At 50.6% G+C, this 20,229-nt stretch overlaps 1 protein-coding gene across 5 annotated transcripts in view; it reads right to left on the bottom strand.

The window, feature by feature from the left end:
* Positions 1 to 20,229, bottom strand: part of TTC7B (tetratricopeptide repeat domain 7B) — a 278,267-nt gene that overhangs the window by 244,414 nt on the left and 13,624 nt on the right. For all 5 annotated transcript variants that reach the window (XM_044924610.2, XM_045161998.1, XM_045161999.1 and 2 more), the window contains exon 2: positions 4,203 to 4,357. In XM_044924610.2, the coding sequence (XP_044780545.1) occupies positions 4,203 to 4,357 (155 nt within the window). The remainder of the gene's footprint in view (positions 1 to 4,202; positions 4,358 to 20,229) is intronic.

Below are 20,229 nucleotides of genomic sequence, written 5' to 3'. Positions count from 1 at the left end.
ACCAGGGAAGCCCAAGAATACTGGAGTGGGTAGCCTATCCCTTCTCCAGCGGATCTCCCCAACCAGGAATCAAACAAGGGTCTCCTGCACTGCAGGCAGATTCTTTTTAGTGACTCGACTAAAAACCATTAAATTGCACACTTTATTTTTTTGCAATAGTAGAAGATGTTTATCAGTTTTCACAATCAATACCCAGACAAAAAAAGGATCATTACAATTGCAAGCCATAATGCAAACATGATTAACCTAAAAATATAAAATAATTACATACAGTTTGGGGTGTTAAGCAGAGTGATGTGGTAAGTGGAAGTGCATGCATGCACATGTTTTCATCTGCCCAGCCAGTCTCTGTCTTTTGGTTTGTGCATTTAATCCATTTATACTTAAGGTAATTATTGATATATATGATCCTATTACCATTTTCTTAATTTTGGGGGGTTTATGTAGGTCTTTTCCTTCTCTGGTGTCTCCTGCTTAGAGAAGTTTCTTTAGCATTTGTTGTAAAGCTGGTTTGGTGGTGCTGAATTCTTTTAACTTTTGCTTGTCTCTAAAGCTTCTGATTTCTCCATCAAATCTGAACAATGATTCTAAGGCATGTGAATTATGTTTCAATAAAGCTGCTGTAAAACAAACTCCCCTCAGGCCTCAGGCTGGGCCAAGGATGGAAGGAGTGTGTTATGAACAAAACACAGAAGCACCTGTCTCAACAAAGGCGGCCCCGTGGACACCCTGGTGGGCGGCCCCGTGGACGCCCTGGTGGGTTGGGCACACAGCGCTGGGCTGTGCCACCAGCTGTAGCCCAAGTAACCCGAGGAGGGAGGCTTTCTAAACTGGCGTAAGAACCAGACTTGCTTTCCTTCCAGGGACAAGCTTTTCTAGCTGAGCCATTCCAGCTGCTTATGGGGACTGACCAGGTCCCGCCAGAGGGTGCACATTCGAGCTGTCCTCTGATGGGCTTGTCCTCCTCCCCATCGGAGAGGCTGGCTTCCTGGCCCACCCGTGTGCCAGCCTCATCCTGGGCCCTTCCCCACCCCTACTTGTCCCTGGGGAGAGGAGAGGCGACCTAGCCGTCTATGTAAGGAAACAGATCTATCAGCCTCTCCTAGGCATCCTCCTTGGAACCCCAGCCATACAAGGCTGAAGTTTTCAGCTGACGGACGCACACCACAAAGCGCCACTATCCTATAATCTATGGCTGGGGTGGGGTGGGCGATACACAGGTCACTGGCCAGAGTGTGGCGAAGCCAAGGTGGTCGACTTTCAGGAAGTCCTTGAAAGGGCGCAGGGGCAGCGCTGGAAAGGACACAGGGCAGACAGAGAGACTGAAGGGAGCAAAGGGGTTTTAAGAGTGGCCCAAGCCAGTGACACCAATGCACACATGAGAATTATATTTGGAAACAGAAAGAAATCAAAGCAGACTAGAGAAAACAGAAAAAGAGCTGTGAAAAAAGCATCCACTGCGGAGTTCTCCAGCAGGAGACGGGGACAGGGCAGCCCTGGGTACAGTGGAAAGGCTTCCCAGGGGTTCTGCTGTGTCCTCTCTCTCTCCCTGGAACTGAGAACCACAGGCTGGAAAGCAAACTGAAGGGGGAAGAGAGGGGAAGTACTGTTTGCTGAGTCCAGAGCTTCAGCTTGGGGTGATGAAAAGGTTAGAAGGATGGGTGGTGGTGGATGAGGTGATGGTGGGATGGAAGTGATGGAAGGATGAGGATATGAACACACTTAAACCACTGGCTTCCCTGGTGGCTCAGAGGTTAAAGCGTCTGCCTCCAATGCAGGAGACCCGGTTCGATCCCTGGGTCAGGAAGATCCCCCTGGAGAAGGAAATGGAAAACTGCTCCAGTATTCTTGCCTGGAGAATCCCATGAACAGAGGAGCCTGGTGGCCACAGTCCACGGGTTCTCAAAGAGTCGGACACGACTTAGTGACTTCACTTTCACTTTCAAAACCACTGAACTGGGACATCCCTGGCAGTCCAGTGGTTAAGACTTTGCCCTCCAGAGCAGGGGGCGCAGGTTCGATCCCTGTTAGGTGACCTAAGACCCCACATGCCTGGCGGCCAAAAAACCAAAACATGAAATTGAAACAATATGGTAACAAATTCAATAAAGACATTAAAAGTGGGCCACATCAAAAAAATTAAAAAAGAAAATCTTTAACAAAATAAAAAATGAAGCCAGTGAACTATATGCTAAGAAATGGTTATAATGATAAATTTTATGTTATTTATATTCTACTGCAAGAAAAAATGCTTTCGATTTAAAAAATGTTAACAAACTTGAAGGCCAAACGTCCACCATGCAGGAGCTTGAGGAATGTCCCAGGGATGGAGGCACAGTAGGGAGGTGCATCCTGGAGAGGCTTGCTGGGCGAGTGCGGAGGAGATGTCTCGGCCCAGGCCCCAGGCGGGGGACCGGGGAGCAGCCCCAGCCTTGGGCCCACCGCCCAGCCCCAGACGAGCGCAACTTCCTCAACTTGAGTCAGAGGCCAGGCCGCCAGCTACTTGTTCAGATTTTTGCCCCCATGCTGCCCCCTGCTCTGGTCTCTCCAGCCTCGGTGCACTTGTGTTTCATGGGCACCTATGAGGTTGCTGGATGGCATCACTGATTCAGTGGACGTGAATGTGGGCAAACTCTGGGAGACAGGGAAGGACAGGGAGGCCTGGCGTGCTGCAGTCCACAGGGTCGCAAAGAGTCGGACATGACTGAGTGACTGAACAAGAACGTGTCTGCACAGGGCTTTCCCCAGGTCCCAGGAAGGAGACCCTGGACCTTGAGGTAAAGCGGAGGGGGAAATTTCACACGGGCCAGTGGGAGTGGGGCGGTCTGCCCACACGGTAGCAAGGCAACTCTGGAGCACTCTACAAGGCTCTTGTGCTCACGCTCGGTCGTGTCGGGCTCTCTGTGACCCTTGGACTGCAGCCCATGGGATTTTCCCTGCACAGCTTCCTCTGTCCCTGGGATTTTCCCACTTAGAATACTGCAGTGGGCTGCCATTTCCTGCTCCAGGGGCATCTTCCTGTCCCAGAGATCAAACCTGCGTTTTCAGTGTCTCCAGCATGGCAGGCAGATTCTTTATCTGCTGAACCATTGGGGAAGCCCCACTTTTGGCAATGGGAGAAAAATTGTATAGGCAGAACCAGGAAAATAGCAAAAACTGACATGTATCTAGAGCTATTCAATTGTCAAAGAATTTGTACACCTGAAACTCAAAACAACTTGAGCTAAGTGGGCTTACAGTAGAGAAATGTGAAGCTCAAAGAGGTTAAACAGCTTCCCAAGATCACATAGCCTATGACTCCACGCTGGAAAGCAAACTCAGAAATCTAAGTTGAAATTCAATATTCTGCTGTCACACTGGATTGTGAGGGATGAAGAGGACCGGTGAAACAAAAAGTTTTCCAGACGAAATGAGGGGGGTTGGAAGTGGGACAGAGCCTAGTTAGGGGCCCCCACCCCGCCCGCAGCAGCAGGCGCACCCCCACTCCTGGAAAGACACCTGAGTGCCTGCACGGTTCCCTCTAACTAGACCCACCAGAGTCACTAGACCCACCGGAGTCACCAGAACCACCTTCGTGAAGAACAACCAACATGGAGACAAGAGTCCCTAAACCTGAAGGGAAGTGCAGGAAGGGAGAAAGGAAGAAGGAAAGAAGTCAGAGGTGTAAACGCTCACCGCAGGGCAGGCTGGGCTGGGGAAGGGGGCCGGGGATAAGGCGAGATGAAAGGCTTCCAACAGGAGAGCCTCGTGAGAGGGGACGCAGACGAGACCCAGAGACGGGGCGGATGAACGCAGGGCAGCCCCTCAAGCACTAGGGGGCGGGCAGAGGGGGCTCCCGCCGGGTCCCCCACAGCTCGGCCCGGCCGCCCGGGGCGCTGGGCTGCAGACTTGGGCGGGGATCGTGCGCTAAGGAACCTCGGGACTAGCTCCTCCGCTGTCGGTGGGACAAAGCCAGGCTGAGCTCCGGGCCGCACCTGGCAGCTTCATTCCAGACCCCTGGGGACAGCAGTGCCATTTCTCAGGAGAACGTGGCCTCGGGGGCTCTCCTGGAAGAGAAGCTGCTGGTCTGGAAGCCCCGCGCCGAGTCCCCTCCCGAGAAGGGAAGCACGGCGGGGCAGAGCGGCTCCCACGCCGCGTGTCAGACGCCCTCCCGGGCCACGGGCCCCTCCCCGGCCCGGCCCCCCGCCCCCAGGGCCCGGTACCTTGAGGTTCCCTCGGTCCAGGGCGGCAGTCAGATGCTTGCGGACCTCCGTCAGCTGGGGCCGGGGGCCTCGGGGGCTGGCGCCCTGCCGCAGGGGGTGTTCCTTCAGGTACTGCTCCAGCTTGGCCTCCCCGAGGAGGAGCTCTGCCATGTCATCTACGAAGAACACAGAAGAGGGTGAAGGGGGCGAGGGCGGTCTGCGTGCGGGGAGTCTCAGGGACCATCTCACAGTGAGTCCTCTTAATTAGTAAAGAAGCTTCCGGAGGATGCAGCTCAAGCACTCATTCCTCGTCCTGTATTTGCTGCTCTAGAAAGATTTGCTGTTGCTGCTCAGTCGCTCAGTCGTGTCTGACTCTTTGTGACCCCATGGACTGCAGCGCCCCAGGCCTCCCTGTCCATCACCACCTCCCGGAGTTTGCTCAGACTCATGTCCATCGACTCGGTGATGCCATCCAACCAAAAGACGGATACATGTTAACATGGAGAGAGCTCAAGATCAATAGGAAACACAAAGTTGTCTTATGATTTATTCAGTACGATCTTACCAAGACACACAAGACCCAATACTCTATTTTCCAAAGACAATGCAGTGAAATCTTCTAGCTCTTTTGTGGTCTATAGCCTTATATGTGGACATGAACTGGTAGAATGTCTTGTGTACACAACACTTTAAAACAAGTTTGTATGAAAATGACCTGAACACATGCAGTCTGTTTCTGCCTAAAACTCAAAGCTCTACGGACATGATATCTGGGAATGTTTATATAAAGGTTCTCCTCCAAGAGTGTATTACTTACACTTCTAACTTTGTTAATGTTGCTGTTGGCTTGTTAATTAGAATAAAAACCTCACTCTGAGAGCAGCTCTTTGGAATCCACACATCCAGATTGTTCTGAGAACACCCAGAACAATTCATACCCCAGCCTGAACATGGTCTATTTTTTTCTGTGATGGAACAGAACATAATTGTATTAAAATATAAATGCAGTTTTTAAAGGCCTAGGAAAACATGCCTCAAGCTCAAACCCATGACAGGAGTTCTCTTTCACAGATCACAGCCTTGCTGTGACAAAGGGGCTTATGTGACTCATGAAGCTATGAGCCATGCCATCCAGGGCTACCCAACACGGACAGGTCATGGTGGAGAGTTCTGACAAAGTGTGGTCCATGGAGAAGGGAATGGCAAACCACTCCAGCATTCCTGCCTCAAGAACCTCATGAACAGTATGAAAAAGCAAAAAGATATGACACCCAGAAGATGATCCCCCAGGTCAGAAGGTGTCCAATATGCTCCTGGGGAAGAGTGGAGAAAAAGTCTCAGGAAGAATGAAGCGGCTCGGCCACAGCAGAAACGATGCACAGTTGTGGATGTGTCTGGTGGTGAAACTAAAGTCCAGTGTTGTAAAGAACAATATTGCAGAGGAACCTGGAACATTAGGTCCGTGAATCAAGGCAAATCAGACATGGTCAAGCAGGAGATGACAAGAGCGAATGTACACATCTTAGGAAAAGGTGAACTAAAATGGACAGGAATGGGCAAATTTAATTCAGGTGACCATTATATCTATTACCCTGGGCAAGAGTCCCTTGGAAGAAATGCAGTAGCCCTTTTAGTCAACAACAGACTCTGAAATGCAGTACTTGGGTGCAATCTCAAAAAGGACAAGATGATCTTGGTTTGTTTCCAAGGCCCATCATTCAACATCACAGTAATCCAAGTCTAAGGCCCAACCACTAGCCAAAGAAGCTGAAGTTGACCAGTTCTATGAAGACCTACAAAACCTTCTAGAACACCAGAAAAAGATTTTCTTTACATCACAGGGAACCGGAATGCAAAAGTAGGAAGTCAAGAGATACCTGGAGCAACAGGCAAGTTTGGCCTTAGAGTACAGAATGAAGCAGGGCAAAGGCTAACAGAGTTTTGTCAAGAGAACTCACTGGTCATAGCAAACACCCTTTTCCAACAACACAAAAGAGGACTCTACACATGGACATCACCAAATGGTCAATACTGAAATCAGATCGATTATATTCTTTGCAGCTAAAGATAGAGAAGCTCTGTACAGTCAGCAAAAATAAGACCAGGGGCTGACTGTGGCTCAGATCATGAGCTCCTTACTGCAAAATTCAGGCTTAAATTGAAGAAAGTAGGAAGACCATTAAGCCATTCAGGTATGACCTAAATAAAATCCCTTATAATTTGTGGAGGTGATGAATAGAGTCAAGGGATTAGATCTGGTAGACAGAGTGCCTGAAGAACTATGGACAGAGGTTCATACCTTGACAAGAGGGAGAGACCAAAACCATTCAAGAAAAAGAAAGGCAAGAAGGCAAAGTGGTTGTCTGAGGAGGCCTTACAAATAGCTAAGAAAAGAGGAGCAAAAGGCAAAGGAAAAAAGGAAAGATACGCCCCCCCTGTATCCAGAGAATAACAAAGAAAGGTAAGAAAGACTTCTCAGGTGAACAATGCAAAGAAATAGAGGAAAACAGAAGAATGGGAAAGACTAGAGACTCATTGGAAAAGACTCTGATGCTGGGAGGGATTGGGGGCAGGAGGAGAAGGGGACGACAGAGGATGAGATGGCTGGATGGCATCACCAAATTGATGGACATGAGTTTGAGCAAACTCTGGGAGTTGGTGATGGACAGGGAGGCCTGGCGTCCTGCAATTCATGGGCTCGCAAAGAGTCAGACACAACTGAGCAACTGAACTGAACTGAACTGAGAGACCTCTTCAAAATTAGAGATACCAAGGGAACATTTCATTCAAGGATGGGCTCAATAAAGGACAGAAATGGTTAGGACCTAATACAAGCAGGAGAAATTAAGAAGAGAAGAAGGGGCAAGAATACACAGAACTGTACAATATGGTCTTAACGACCCCAATAACCACAATGGTGTGGTCACTCACCTAGAATCAGACATCCTGGAGCATGAAGCCAAGTGGGCCTCAGGAAGCATTACAACTAACAAAGTTAGTGGAGACAATGGAATTTCAGCTGAGTTATCTAAAATCCTAAAAGATGATGCTATTAAAGTGCTACAACTCAATATGTCAACAAATTTGGAAAACTCAGCAATGGCCACAGAACTGGAAAAAGTCAGTTTTCATTCCAATCCCAAAGAAAGGCAATGCCAAAGAATTCTCAAACTATTGTACAATTGTGCTCATTTCACACGCTAGCAAGATCATGCTAAAAGTCCTTCAAGCCAAGCTTTAGCAATATGTGAATTGAGAACTTCCAAATGTAGAAGCTGGATTTAGAAAAGGCAGTGGAATCAGAGATCAAATTGCCACCATTTGTTGGATCACAGAGAAAGCAAAGGAATTCCAGAAAAACATTTACTTCTGCTTCATTGACTATGCTAAAGCCTTTGACTGTATGGATCAGAACAAACTGTGGAAAATTCTTCCAGAGATGGGAATACCAGACCACCGGACCTGCCTCTTGAGAAACCTTTATGCAGGTCAGGAAGCAACAGTTAGAACTGGACATGGAACAACAGACTGGTTCCAAATAGGAAAAGGAGTACATCAAGGCTGTATATTGTCACCCTGCTTATTTAACTTATATGCTGAGTACATCATGAGAAACGCTGGGTTGGAAGAAGCACAAGCTGGAATCAAGACTGCCGGGAGCAATATCAATAACCTCAGATATGCAGATGCCACCACCCTTATGGAAGGAAGTGAAGAGAAACTAAAAAGCCTTTTGATGAAAGTGAAAGAGGAGAGTGAAAAAGTTGGCTTAAAGCTCAACATTCAGAAAACTAAGATCATGGCATCCACGGTCCCATCAGTTCATGGCAAATAGATGGAGGAAAGGTGGAAGCAGTGAGAGACTTTACTTTTTTGGGCTCCAAAACTGCAGATGGTGATTGCAGCCATGAAATTAAAAGATGCTTACTCCTTGGAAGGAAAGCTATGACCAACCTAGACAGCATATTAAAAAGCAGAGACATTACTTTGCCGACAAAGATCCGTCTAGTTAAGGCTATAGTTTTTCCAGTAGTCATGTATGGATGTGAGAGTTGGACCATAAAGAAAGCTGAGCACCAAAGAATTGATGCTTTTGAACTGTGGTGCTGGAGAAGACTCTTGAGAGTCCCTTGGACTGCCAGGAGATCCAACCAGTCCATCCTAAAGGAAATCAGTCCTGAATATTCATTGGAAAGACTGATGTTGAAGCTGAAGCTCCAATACTTTGACCACTTGATGCGAAGATCAACTCATTGGAAAAGACCCTGATGCTGGGAAAGACTGAAGGTAAAAGGAGAAGAGGGCAGCAAAGGATGAGATGGTTGGATGGTATCACCAATTCAATGGACATGAATCTGAGCACACCCTGGGAGACAGTGAAGGACAGGGGAGCCTGGTAGGTACAGTCCATGGGGTGGCAAAGAGTTGGACACCACTTAGCAACTGAGCAACAACAAAAATTAACCAAAAAATATATACATATATATCACAGAAGACCCACTGAGATTTGGAGAATTGGGTCTATGAGCTGTAACGAGAGCCTTTCCAAGTCCTCTGGTCAGTGACCCAAAGCTGCTGAATCGCTAGTTCTCAGCAGTGCCTCTGTCTTGCACTGGGGAGCTGATTCTAGAGACTAGACCGAGGGCCTGGGAGGAGCCAAGCAACACCAAACAGGGCTGAGTAGGCCGTTGAACACAGTATCATCCAGTCGTCTGAGAAGAGAAAGCAATTGCCTGACAGATGTGCAGGACACCAGGCAGGCCCTGGGGCTGCGACAACCCCAGGACCGTGAGGCCGTGTGCGCACGGGGCCCGGGGCGCGGGGCCCGGGGCGCGGGGCGCGGGGCGGGGCCCGGAGCAGCCAGAACCGGAGCAATGGCGCTTCCTCCTGGAAGTGTGAGTTTCCTCAGAAAGAACCCGGACTCGGGGGTGAAGGATGGGCAGGTAGAGGCCTGAGGGTGAGTACCAGAGCTTCCACATGCAGAAATACTGACGGTGTGGGAGAATCATGGGACAGAACGCGGCTATTAAAAGCTAATACAATGCAAACACTGTATCTCAGAAACTGGGAGGAACCTCAGGGGGCCACGCCCTCATTTTTCAAAACTCAATATATGTCAAAGAAAAAAAAACATGACTCTGATATTTTCTTATGGTATCAAGGATCTCTTTTATTTAATTAAATTTTTTTTTTCTCTTTTTGGCTGGACCACTCAGCAAGCAGGAACTCAATTCCCTGACCAGGGTTCGAAACGGCAGCTCATGCAGTGGAAGCATGGAGTCTTAACCGCTCGACTGCCAGGGAAGTCCCAACATCAAACTTTTTAAAGTTTTATTGGACTCTTTAGAGGCTTTCCTGGTAGCTCCGAGGGTAAAGAGTCTGCCTGCAATGCAGGAGACCCAGGTTCAATCCCGGGGTCAGGAAGATCCCCTGGAGAAGGAAATGGCAAACCACTCCAGTATTCTTGCCTGGAAAATCCCATGGATGGAGAAGCCTGGTAGGTTACAGTCCATGGGGTCGAAAAGAGTTGGACACAACTGAGCGACTTCACTTTTTTAAGAACTGATGTCACGAGGTGAAGCATTTATATGGATCCCTACAATTCCTTGAGATTCAGTTTGTTCTTTCCATGAATGCTTCAGTCAGTCAGTTCAGTTGCTCAGTCGTGTCCGACTCTTTGCGGACCCCATGAACTGCAGCATGCCAGGCCTCCCTGTCCATCACCAACTTCCGGAGTTCACTCAAACTCATGTCCATCGAGTTGGTGATGCCATCCAGTCATCTCATCCTCTGTCGTCCCCTTTTCCTCCTGCCCCCAATTCCTCCCAGCATCAGAGTCTTTTCCAATGAGTCAACTCTTCACATCAGGTGGCCAAAGTATGGGAATTTCAGCTTTAGCATCATTCCTTCCAAAGAACACCCAGGACTGATTTCCTTTAGGATGGACAGGTTGGATCTCCTTGCAGTCCAAGGGACTCTCAAGAGTCTTCTCCAGCACCACAGTTCAAAAGCATCAATTCTTTGGTACTCAGCTTTCTTCACAGTCCACCTCTCACATCCATACATGACTACTTGGAAAAACCATAGCCTGACTGGACAGACCTTTGTTGGCAAAGTAATGTCTCTGCTTTTGAATATGCTATCTAGGTTGGTCATAACTTTTCTTCCAAGGAGTAAGCATCTTTTAATTTCATGGCTGCAATCACCATCTGCAGTGATTTTGGAGCCCCAAAAAATAAAGTCTGACACTGTTTCCTCTGTTTCCCCATCTATTTGCCATGGAGTAATGGGACCAGATGCCATGATCTTAGTTTTCTGAATGTTGAGCTTTAAGCCAACTTTTCACTTTCATCAAGAGGCTTTTTAGTTCCTCTTCACTTTCTGCCATAAGGGTGGTGTCATCTGCATATCTGAGGTTATCGATACTTCTCTTGGCAATCTTGATTCCAGCTTGTGCTTCTTCCAACCCAGCGTTTCTCATGATGTACTCTGCATATACGTTAAATAAGCAAGGTGACAATATACAGCCTTGACATATTCCTTTTCCTATTTGGAACCAGTCTGTTGGTCCATGTCCACTTCTAACTGTTGCTTCCTGACCTGCATAAAGGTTTCTCAAGAGGCAGGTCCGGTGGTCTGGTATTCCCATCTCTGGAAGAATTTTCCACAGTTTATTATTATTATCCACGCAGTCAAAGGCTTTAGCATAGTCAATAAAGCAGAAATAGATGTATTTCTGGAACTTTCTTCCTTTTTCCATGATCCAGCAGATGTTGGTAATTTGATCGCTGCTTCCTCTGCCTTTTCTAAAACCAGCTTGAACATCTGGAAGTTCACGGTTCACATATTGCTGAAGCCTAGCTTGGAGAATTTTTAGCATTACTTTACTAGCGTGTGAGATGAGTGCAATTGTGTGGTAGTTTGAGCATTCTTTGGCATTGCCTTTCTTTGGGATTGGAATGAAAACTGACCTTTGCCAGTCCTGTGGCCACTGCTGAGTTTTCCAAATTTGCTGGCATATTGAGTGCAGCATTTTCACAGCGTCATCTTCCAGGATTTGAAATAGCTCAGCTGGAATTTCATCACCTCCACTAGCTTTGTTCGTAGTGATGCTTTCTAAGGCCCACTTGACTTCACATTCCAGGATGTCTGGCTCTAGGTCAGTGATCACACCATCGTGATTATCTTGGTCATGAAGATCTTTTTTGTACAGTTCTTCTGTGTATTCTTGCCACCTCTTCTTAATATCTTCTGCTTCTGTTAGGTCCATACCATTTCTGTCCTTTATCAAGCCCATCTTTGCACAAAATGTTCCCTTGGTATGTCCAATTTTCTTGAAGAGATCTCTAGTCTTTCCCATTCTGTTGTTTTCCTCTATTTCTTTGCATTGGTTGCTGAGGAAGGCTTTCTTATCTCTCATTGCTATTCTTTGGAACGCTGCATTCAGATGCTTCTATCTTTCCTTTTCTCCTTTGCTTTTCGCTTTTCTTCTTTTCACAGCTATTTGTAAGGCTTCCCCAGACAGCCATTTTGCTGTTTTGCATTTCTTTTCCATGGGGATGGTCTTGATCCCTGTCTCCGTATAATGTCATGAACCTCTGTCCATAGTTCATCAGGAACTCTATCTATCAGATCTAGTCCCTTAAATCTATTTCTCACTTCCACTGTATAATCATAAGGAATTTGATTTAGGTCATACCTGAATGGTCTAGTGGTTTTTCCTACTTTCTTCAATTTAAGTCTGAATTTGGCAATGAGGAGCTCATGATCTGAGCCACAGTCAGCTCCTGGTCTTGTTTTTGCTGACTGTATAGAGCTTCTCCATCTTTGGCTGCAAAGAATATAATCAGTCTGATTTCGGTGTTAACCATCTGGTGATGTCCATGTGTAGAGTCTTCTCTTGTGTTGTTGGAAGAGGGTGTTTGCTATGACCAGTGTGTTCTCTTGGCAAAACTCTATTAGCCTTTGCCCTGCTTCATTCTGTATTCTAAGGCCAAATTTGCCTGTTACTCCAGGTGTTTCTTGACTTCCTACTTTTGCATTCCAGTCCCCTATAATGAAAAGGACATCTTTTTTGAGTGTTAGTTCTAAAAGGTCTTGTAGGTCTTCATAGAACCGTGCAACTTCAGCTTCTTCAGCATTACTGGTTGGGGCATAGACTTGGATTACTGTGATATTGAATGGTTTGCCTTGGAAACGAACAGAGATCATTCTGTCGTTTTTGAGACTGCATCGAAGTACTGCGTTTCGGTGCAGTATGAATGCTTATTACTAGTTTATTTTCTAAACAGAGCACCGCTATCCAACAGAAACATATGCAAGCTGCATGTTACTTTAAAATGTGTAGTAGCTGTATTAAAACAGAAAAAGAAACGAGTGAAGTTAATTTTAATAATATATTTTGTTCAACTCAGTATATCTCAAATATTATCAACTTAATAAGTAATCAGTATTTTTAAGTTGAGATATTTTTACATCGTTTTTCATGTTAATTTTTCTAAATCCAGTCTGTTCTTTGGACGTGTAGCACATCTTGATTCACACCTACCATGATTCAAGAAGTCAAGCAACCACATGTGGCTACGGGCTACTGTACTGAGCAGGAGCAGTGAGCGCTGCTTATACAAGGGTGTCTGCTCCTCTTTAAATCGGTCTATGCCCCTAGAGAGATGTCTAGAGTGATTATCACTGGAGTAAATGAGAGGAATCTCTGAATGATAACATTTGGAATAATTTTTAAGCTCTCATCTTTAAAGTTTGAATTCTGTTGAGCAGAATCATTTCCTATTACTTTTAGAAAAAATGAACTCTTGTATAAACTATAGAAAAAATATATATGTCAGGATATTAATAGCAATTATTTCTGAGAGGTAAAAGCATTCAGTATACATTGAATTTCTTTACTGCATACTTTAAGTTTCTAAGAAATAAAAAAGTAAAATGGGGTTCAGAGTCCTAGATTTAAATCTGTGTGTCTCCCTGTGACTTTGGCCCTGGGGTTTAATCTCAGCAGTGGGGGGATGGTAATTCTAAGAAAGGCTCTGACAGGTAAGTCGAGGACCCTCTCACTGCACCGCTCCACCCTGCTCCTCATCACCAGGCTCACCCCCTGCCGCTGCCCTCCGCAGGCCTCTGGAAACAGCACGCAGAGCGGAATCCCCGGGCGGACAGCAGACCAGACAAGAGACCGTGGCCCCCTGCGCCACCGCGGCCCCCTGCGCCTCTTTCTAGGTGCGGGGCCGGGGCACGTTAGCTCACTTCTCGAAGCATCTGCTTCCCCCTGGATGAGAAGGGGACCACACTGCGACCGCAGCAGGGCTGCAGGATGGAGCCGATGAGCGCTCAGGAGCAGCGGCGGCGGCCTGGAGGGCCACCGCGCTCAGCTGGGCCTCGGAGGAGGAGCGGCCCCGGGCTGGCGGACAAGAGGGGAAGGACAGGCCAGGCGAGGGGACAGCCTGCCTAAGAAAGGCGCGCAGGCCAGCTGCCTTTGCCTTGAGCAAAGTGCCCAGAGACCCGGGTGGTGTGAGGAGACCAGCTGGGCTCAGAACTCAGCGCCTCCCGGTCCCCGCTCCCCAGCCCCGCCACCGCGGGTGATGTCCAAACCCTTCAGCCTGGGACACGGCCCCGCCGGGTTCGGTCCTCAGGCCGTCGGGGGCTCTGGGTGCTGAGGACGCGCTGGCGGCGCCTCGTTCCCGCTGACCTCCTCGAAGGCCCCGCCGGAGCCTCCCCGGCTGCCCGGCCGCTCCTGGACCGCACGGGGAGGCCTGAAGAACCCGCAGGAAGTGAAGTAACTCAGTAACGGCAGAGGCGTCTGGAGCGCCCCCTCAGGGTCGGCCTGTCCCTGCCTTTGGCAGCGTCTGCCAGGCACCCCGGAATACTTGGCCTCCCCTCCTTCCTTTAGATCAGAGTGCCCGGGGCTCACCAGTGCACACAGCTTCCTGGGCTGCAGGGAGCTGCCGCGTGGGCAGGGACAGCTGCCAGGACACGCGAGCATCACGGCCGGGCCCGAGAGGGGACGAGCTTGCGTCCATGCCCGCTGCACCCCCACCAGCTGCTCAGAAGGGAGACGGGCACCTGCCCAGAGCACCAGGTGGAGCCAGCTTCTGCGGGTGGTGACGGCAAGGCACAGGAAGCCTTGGTCTCCGACACCCACGAGCGGCCACCGAGCCCTGGACGCTGCTCATGACCAGCTGGGACACAAGAGAGAAACATTAACTTTCGCCTTGTTCTGCTCCAGTCACTGTTACTCTGACCTTTGTTACAGCGGCCAGACTTGTATCCCAGCAGATCTCCCAAACACAGAACAGGCTTTCCGTTGAGAACCATTATCTGAGAAAACTTGGCCACATCCATCCCCAAGATGACTGCTTTCTAAACAGAACTCCACAGAACCCAGCTGAGGGCTTTGGTAGAGCGCCTTGACTCTTCACCTCTCCTGTTTCGTGGGTCTTGACTTCCCTGTGCTTGTGCTCGCTTAGTTGCTCAGTCGTGTCGGACTCTGCAACTCTCTGGACTCTAGCCCACCAGGCTGTAATCTGTCCGTGGGATTTTTCAGGCAAGAATACTGGAGTGGGTTGCCCTCTCCTCCTCCAGGGGATCTTCCCGACCCAGGGATGGAATCCCATTGCAGGCAGATTCTTTATCCACTGAACCACTGGGGAAGTCCCTTTTACTTCCTAGGCTTGCAAAAATGTTTCTGTAAACAAAGAGCTGCACAGCTGAAGGGGTAAAAACTAGTCCCCAGTGCTGGGTAGGGTCTGCATGCTTGGTGTTCACTGATCTCCTGACCCTGGGGCAAGTCCCCAGAGTCTCGATGCAAGATGTGAAGAGAGCCCTGCACTCCAGAGCAGTGGGGAGGGGCCCAGGCAGGGGTTTAGCTGAGAGAAGAGGCTGTCCTTAGGGTTACAAGACCGTGTCCCTTATTTCAGGCTTCTCAGGTGGCGCTAGTGGTAAAGAACCCGCCTGCCAATGCAGGAGACATAAGAGATGAGGGTTCAACCCCTGGGTCAGGAAGATCCCCTGGAGGAGGGCCTGGCAACCCACTCCAGTATTCTTGCCTGGAGAATCCCATGGACAGAGGAGTGTGTTCCAACAAAGATGTGTATAGCCCTGGCTGTGTGGAGGAGGAGACAAAGCCTTCACCAAGTGTGTTACGGGCATTTATTTGCAAGGAGGAAAATGTGTGGAAAGGCGTTCTGGGCAGAAGGAACAGAATATGCAAAGGTGCGACACAGCCCAGCTGCTTGGGGAAACTCCAAGAGCTGAACCATGAAGGGAGGGGAGAATGGGTAGGTGGTGGGGAGGGGGTCTCCTGTCAGGTAGGCGAGGATCAGTTCCTCAGTTCTAGAAGGAGCTGCACATTCTGGACAAAGAGAAAAATTCAATTTGAAAGGTAGCACGGCGGCTACAAAACCGTTTTGAAATTTTTTAAACTTCCAGGTTATAATTAATCTCCTGGGCAAATTTAAGTTTTCTTGGCTTGCCTTTCAAAAAGGTGACTTCCTTGCCCCTCACTCTCCCCATGAGGAAGGCAGAAATCTTACAAGTATCAACCAGCTCATGCTGGAGATGTTATGCAGAAATTACGAGGCCAGAGGCTGCAAGGCTCAGTCCTAGTGATGGAGGAGGCTCCCGGGTGCTGGCCAAGGACCCACGGCTTCCAGATCAGAATCCACTATCGACAAAAGAAACAGACGGCCCTGTGGTCATGGCCCAACCGCGTGTCCCACTACATGCCAGGGCGATGATGCACAAGGGAGAAAGATACCTCGGGACACACAAGAAAATTAATTCCCACTGGATTAAAGAATTAAATACAGAATAAAGGAAGATCAAAATGTTAAAAACAGACTTTCCCTTACAGACAAGATGGACAAAATTTACCCTTCCATCTGAAAAAAAACACAAAATCAAGATAGTTTACATTAAAAAAATAGTTTTCAAGACATTGGACATCAGGCAACAGAGGAAAGTGATCCCCGAGGACTGGACAGCAAGCAAGACGCTCCCCAGGGCTGCCTGGAGAGCCTCCCAGTCGCGACCCAGAATCCTGATCCGAAAGACTTCCGTCTCCTCCCCCACCTGCTACTCACACAGCGGGAGCTGGGCGGGGCAGCGGGACTGCAGAGTGGGCCTGGGCGTGCTCCCTGGGCGTGCTCCCGGGCGGGGAGCCCAGGAGCACGACATGAGAAACAGCGTCGGCCTAGGACGGCCTGGGCCTGAAGCCTTGCTCCTCTCTTCCCAGCTGTGCGGCACTGGGCAGGTTGCTAGCCTCTCTGAGCCTTAGTTTTCTCACCTTTGGCAACTGTGAGGACTAGAGATAGTGTAAGTGACGCATATAGTGCCGAGCAGGTGCTGACTAAGTGTCTGTTACTAGCTCTATTTTTTTTCCATTTATTTAGGACTTACTATTTCCCAGAACGGTTACGCTGGATCCACCTGGGCTACAGGGCTCTCCGAGACAGTCCCTGCGCTCGGGAGGCCCACAGTCCAGCCGGCGTCGCAGACACTGAGCAGCGTCCGTCACCGGAAGAGCCGCCCCGCGCCAAACGCCGGCTGGCGTCCGCATCGCCCCGGGTCCTGCAGACGCGGCCTGACGCGGAGCCCGCCACCACCTCCGGCTCCGGTGGGGAGTCGGCCCAAGAGAAGCTGCGATGTCCAAGGGCCCCCCGAGTCCATCTGTCCTGGAGCCGGGCCGCGAAGCCGGGCTGGGCCTGCCGGGTCTCCCGGCACAAACCGAGCGGACGTCGGCTTTAGGCACGGGGCCCGGCTTCCTCCGCAGCCCCGACCGAGCGGGGACAGGAGTTTCCAGGTCCTCTCCTGCTCCCCCGGGTAGTCTCGCATGACCAAAGGGAGGCGGGGAGGGGGCCAGGAGTCCTTCACGTTTCCCGGGCAGGCGGCATGAGGGCTTTGAGGCGGCAGAAACCGGCGGCTCCAAACAGAGAAGAAGCCTGAAGCCAAACAGAGACCATTCCCCAGGGCCCTCACCTCGAAGAGCCTGGGGAATTGGCCCCTAGGGGGTTCTGGTTCCGACCAGCCCACGCTCCGGCGGCCTCAGCCCCCGGGGAGCCACGGAAGCCCCTGCCCCTTCCTCATAGCTTCCCTCTGCGGGCGAACAGCTGCACCCAGAGATTTGATCCGATGGGGAAGAAAAGACATCAGCTTTCCCCTCTGCTCCAAGGAGCGCTTGATATCAACGCAAAAAATCTCAACGGCTCAGTTTCTATGTCAATAGGAAGGCATTAGATGTATTCAAACTACTCCTGCCTGACTCAGATCCAAGAGGAAAAACCAAGCCCTACAGAAGGAGGAACTGGTTTTTCCCCTTTGTTACTGGGCAAGGATGGCCAGGCTCCCACCTCTCAGGCTGCATGTGACCTCGGTGAACTCCAGCCCCTCTCAGTGGCTTCCTGTAAACTATGGGGATCTTAACGCTCACAGCATCTGGGATCCTCCTGCTTCCCAAAGCCTGTTACAGGAAAACAGAGACCATCAGATGGTGTTGGAAGGAGTAGACATTGACGTGAGTGTCTGCAGAGAGCGATTCAGCAACAGCTACAACACCGGCAGAACAACGTGCGGAATCCCGCACCACCCGACCCAGAAACTCCAGCTCAGAAACTCTCCCATGGGTGCACGCACTCTTAGCACAAAGCGGTCCATGTAAGAACGCTCACTGCAGGCGGCCTTCATGCAAAGGGCGGAGGTGACAGGGGTCCTGTTAAATGAGTGGCGGTGGCCCCGGGCAGTGGGACAGGCGGTGTCCAATAAACAAAGGGAACAGATGCAAATACTCACGGTAGCCTGATCGCACAAACTGCCCCAGGCCCTTCCTCGTGTCTGCCTGAATCTGCACACTTCGTGGCCTTCCCCTGGACCCCGGGCACGTGTCTGCCTGAATCTGCACACGTCATGGCCTTCCCGTGGACCCTGGGCACGGCCACGCAACTTGCTGCAACTGATATGACAGGAGCCAGTGCGATGCACAGAAGCTCAAAAGGAGCTCACTCCCTTCCACCTCCATGTTGCTGCAACACAACCACTGGGAGAACATGCTCGGCTGGTCTGGACCCAGGAGACTGCAAGGCCACAAGCAACAGCGTCCCTGAGCTGGCCCCCAGCCGCTGAGGCAGGAGCAAGGTTTGGCAAGCCCAGAGTCATGAAAAATAATGAAAGAGGTTGTTTTAAGACACTAAGCGTTCCACTGGTGATAGGTAACAGCTCAAAGACAGACAAAATACAGAGTTCCGTGTGTCAGTGCTCCGTGTGAGAGCCGGAGACGGACGGCAGACCCTCTAGCACACACACAGGTACACGGGGCGCTTCCGACGGGGACCCCCAGAAAGGACACGACCGTGGCCGTGTCGGGGGCAGGGAGTGAGAGGGCACGGAGACACGCAGGGAAGCAGCCGCTTGCACTGTGTCCCCTCTGAACTATTCGATTTTAAGGACCACTTACATCTGTCATCCACGCAAAGCATGACTCAGTCACTTCAAATGAAAACACACAGCCGTGTTACACTGAACTCTGAATCGAGAGTGGCGGGCACTCACACTCCAGCATCCTTCCGGGGCCTGACTCCCCAGAGGGCGCCTGACGGCTGGGCCTGCCTCCCTCTCCGCCAGAGCCCCGTGCAGTGTCTAAGCACCTTTTGGGGTCCCCTGGGAGAAGCCCCCCCAGCTCCCAGAGCTGAAGGTGTTTAAAACAGGACCCAGTGTCTGCACTGAGCTCACACCTGCCGGCGCTGGGGGCACAGGGCAGGCCTCAAGACGGGAGACACCTCCGCCCTGGAGAGCTGTGTCTGCACAGAGATGAGACAAAGCAGAGAAAGGCCCAACGGCCGTGAGAGGTGCACACAGAGAGGGCGGGGCGGCGTCACGGGGAGTGTGTTCACGGCCACCCAAAACCAGGTCAGAGCAGGAGCCCCGGAGAAGCGGACGCCTGGCGTGAATGATGGGAAGCCTGCCATGCAGACGGCTGAGAGGATAGCATCCTCTCGGAGCCTGGTGTAACTTGGAGGTAAAGTAAGCCAGACTAGCTAACGGAAAGGACTGGATGTACAGCAGAGAGGACGGTAGCCCCCACCCCAATGAAGCCAGCGCGTCCTAACTTCTGGAGCCTGTGGAATGTCAGCGTGCATGGCAGAGGGGACTTTGCAGATGTGATTAAGTTAAGGATCCTGAGATAGGAGGATTATCCTGGATCACCTGGCGGGCCCTTGGGGGAGAGAGGCAGGCGGGTCAGAGTCAGAGGGGAGACATGCTGACCGGCGCAGAGACGGAGAGGCTGCAGGACATTGAACCGCCGGTTTCAGAGGCGGAGGCGGGGCCCCGAGCCAAGAACATGGCAGCGCGCAGAGGTGGGAGACGGCTCCTCCCGGGGCTCCCAGAAGGGACGCGACCCGAGGGGACCCATCCCCTGCTTCTGGCCTCCAGAACCCTGAAAGAACAAATGTGCGTGGATTTATGTCGGGATACCTGTGACAACTCGTTACAGGAGCAACAGGAAACTAACGCGGGTTGAGGGAAGGAAAGGACAGGATTCAAGACCCTTTCTGGATCTTAGATGGCATGATAACGTGGACCGTGGCACTACTTTGCATTTACTGAGTAAGGAAGAACATTCCCACAAGCTCTGTGTTAACCAGGCTAAAGGGCATTTGATATCCAAGTAGAGAAATCAAGTCAGTGGATGAAGGAAGGGAGATGAGGGGTCAAAGCTGGGGAAGGCTGTGGAGGAAGGCACAGGAAAGAGACCAAGATAGAAGTCACTGGAAAGAGGGCGTGGTTGGGTGGGTCAGAGCAGCCGGAATTCAGGAAAATGAGAGCATCAACATAACCACAACACTCGGCCACGTGGAGGCAACACTGGAAGGCTACCTTGACACGAGACGGCTCGGGGAGCCAGGGAGGGCAGAGCAGATGAGGAAAGGCCGTGATCAGACAGCGATGAGAGGGCGGCTCTGACAGGGAGTCTAGGGACAAGTGCATCCCACAGGGCACGGTCCAGAGGAGCAGACAGAGAAGACGGGCCCAGGGGGCAGAGAGA

Source organism: Bubalus bubalis, chromosome 11 (assembly GCF_019923935.1).
Source record: "Bubalus bubalis isolate 160015118507 breed Murrah chromosome 11, NDDB_SH_1, whole genome shotgun sequence".
NCBI lineage: Eukaryota > Metazoa > Chordata > Mammalia > Artiodactyla > Bovidae > Bubalus > Bubalus bubalis.
Note: the sequence above shows the minus strand (reverse complement) of the source record. Positions and strands in the feature narration are given on the sequence as shown.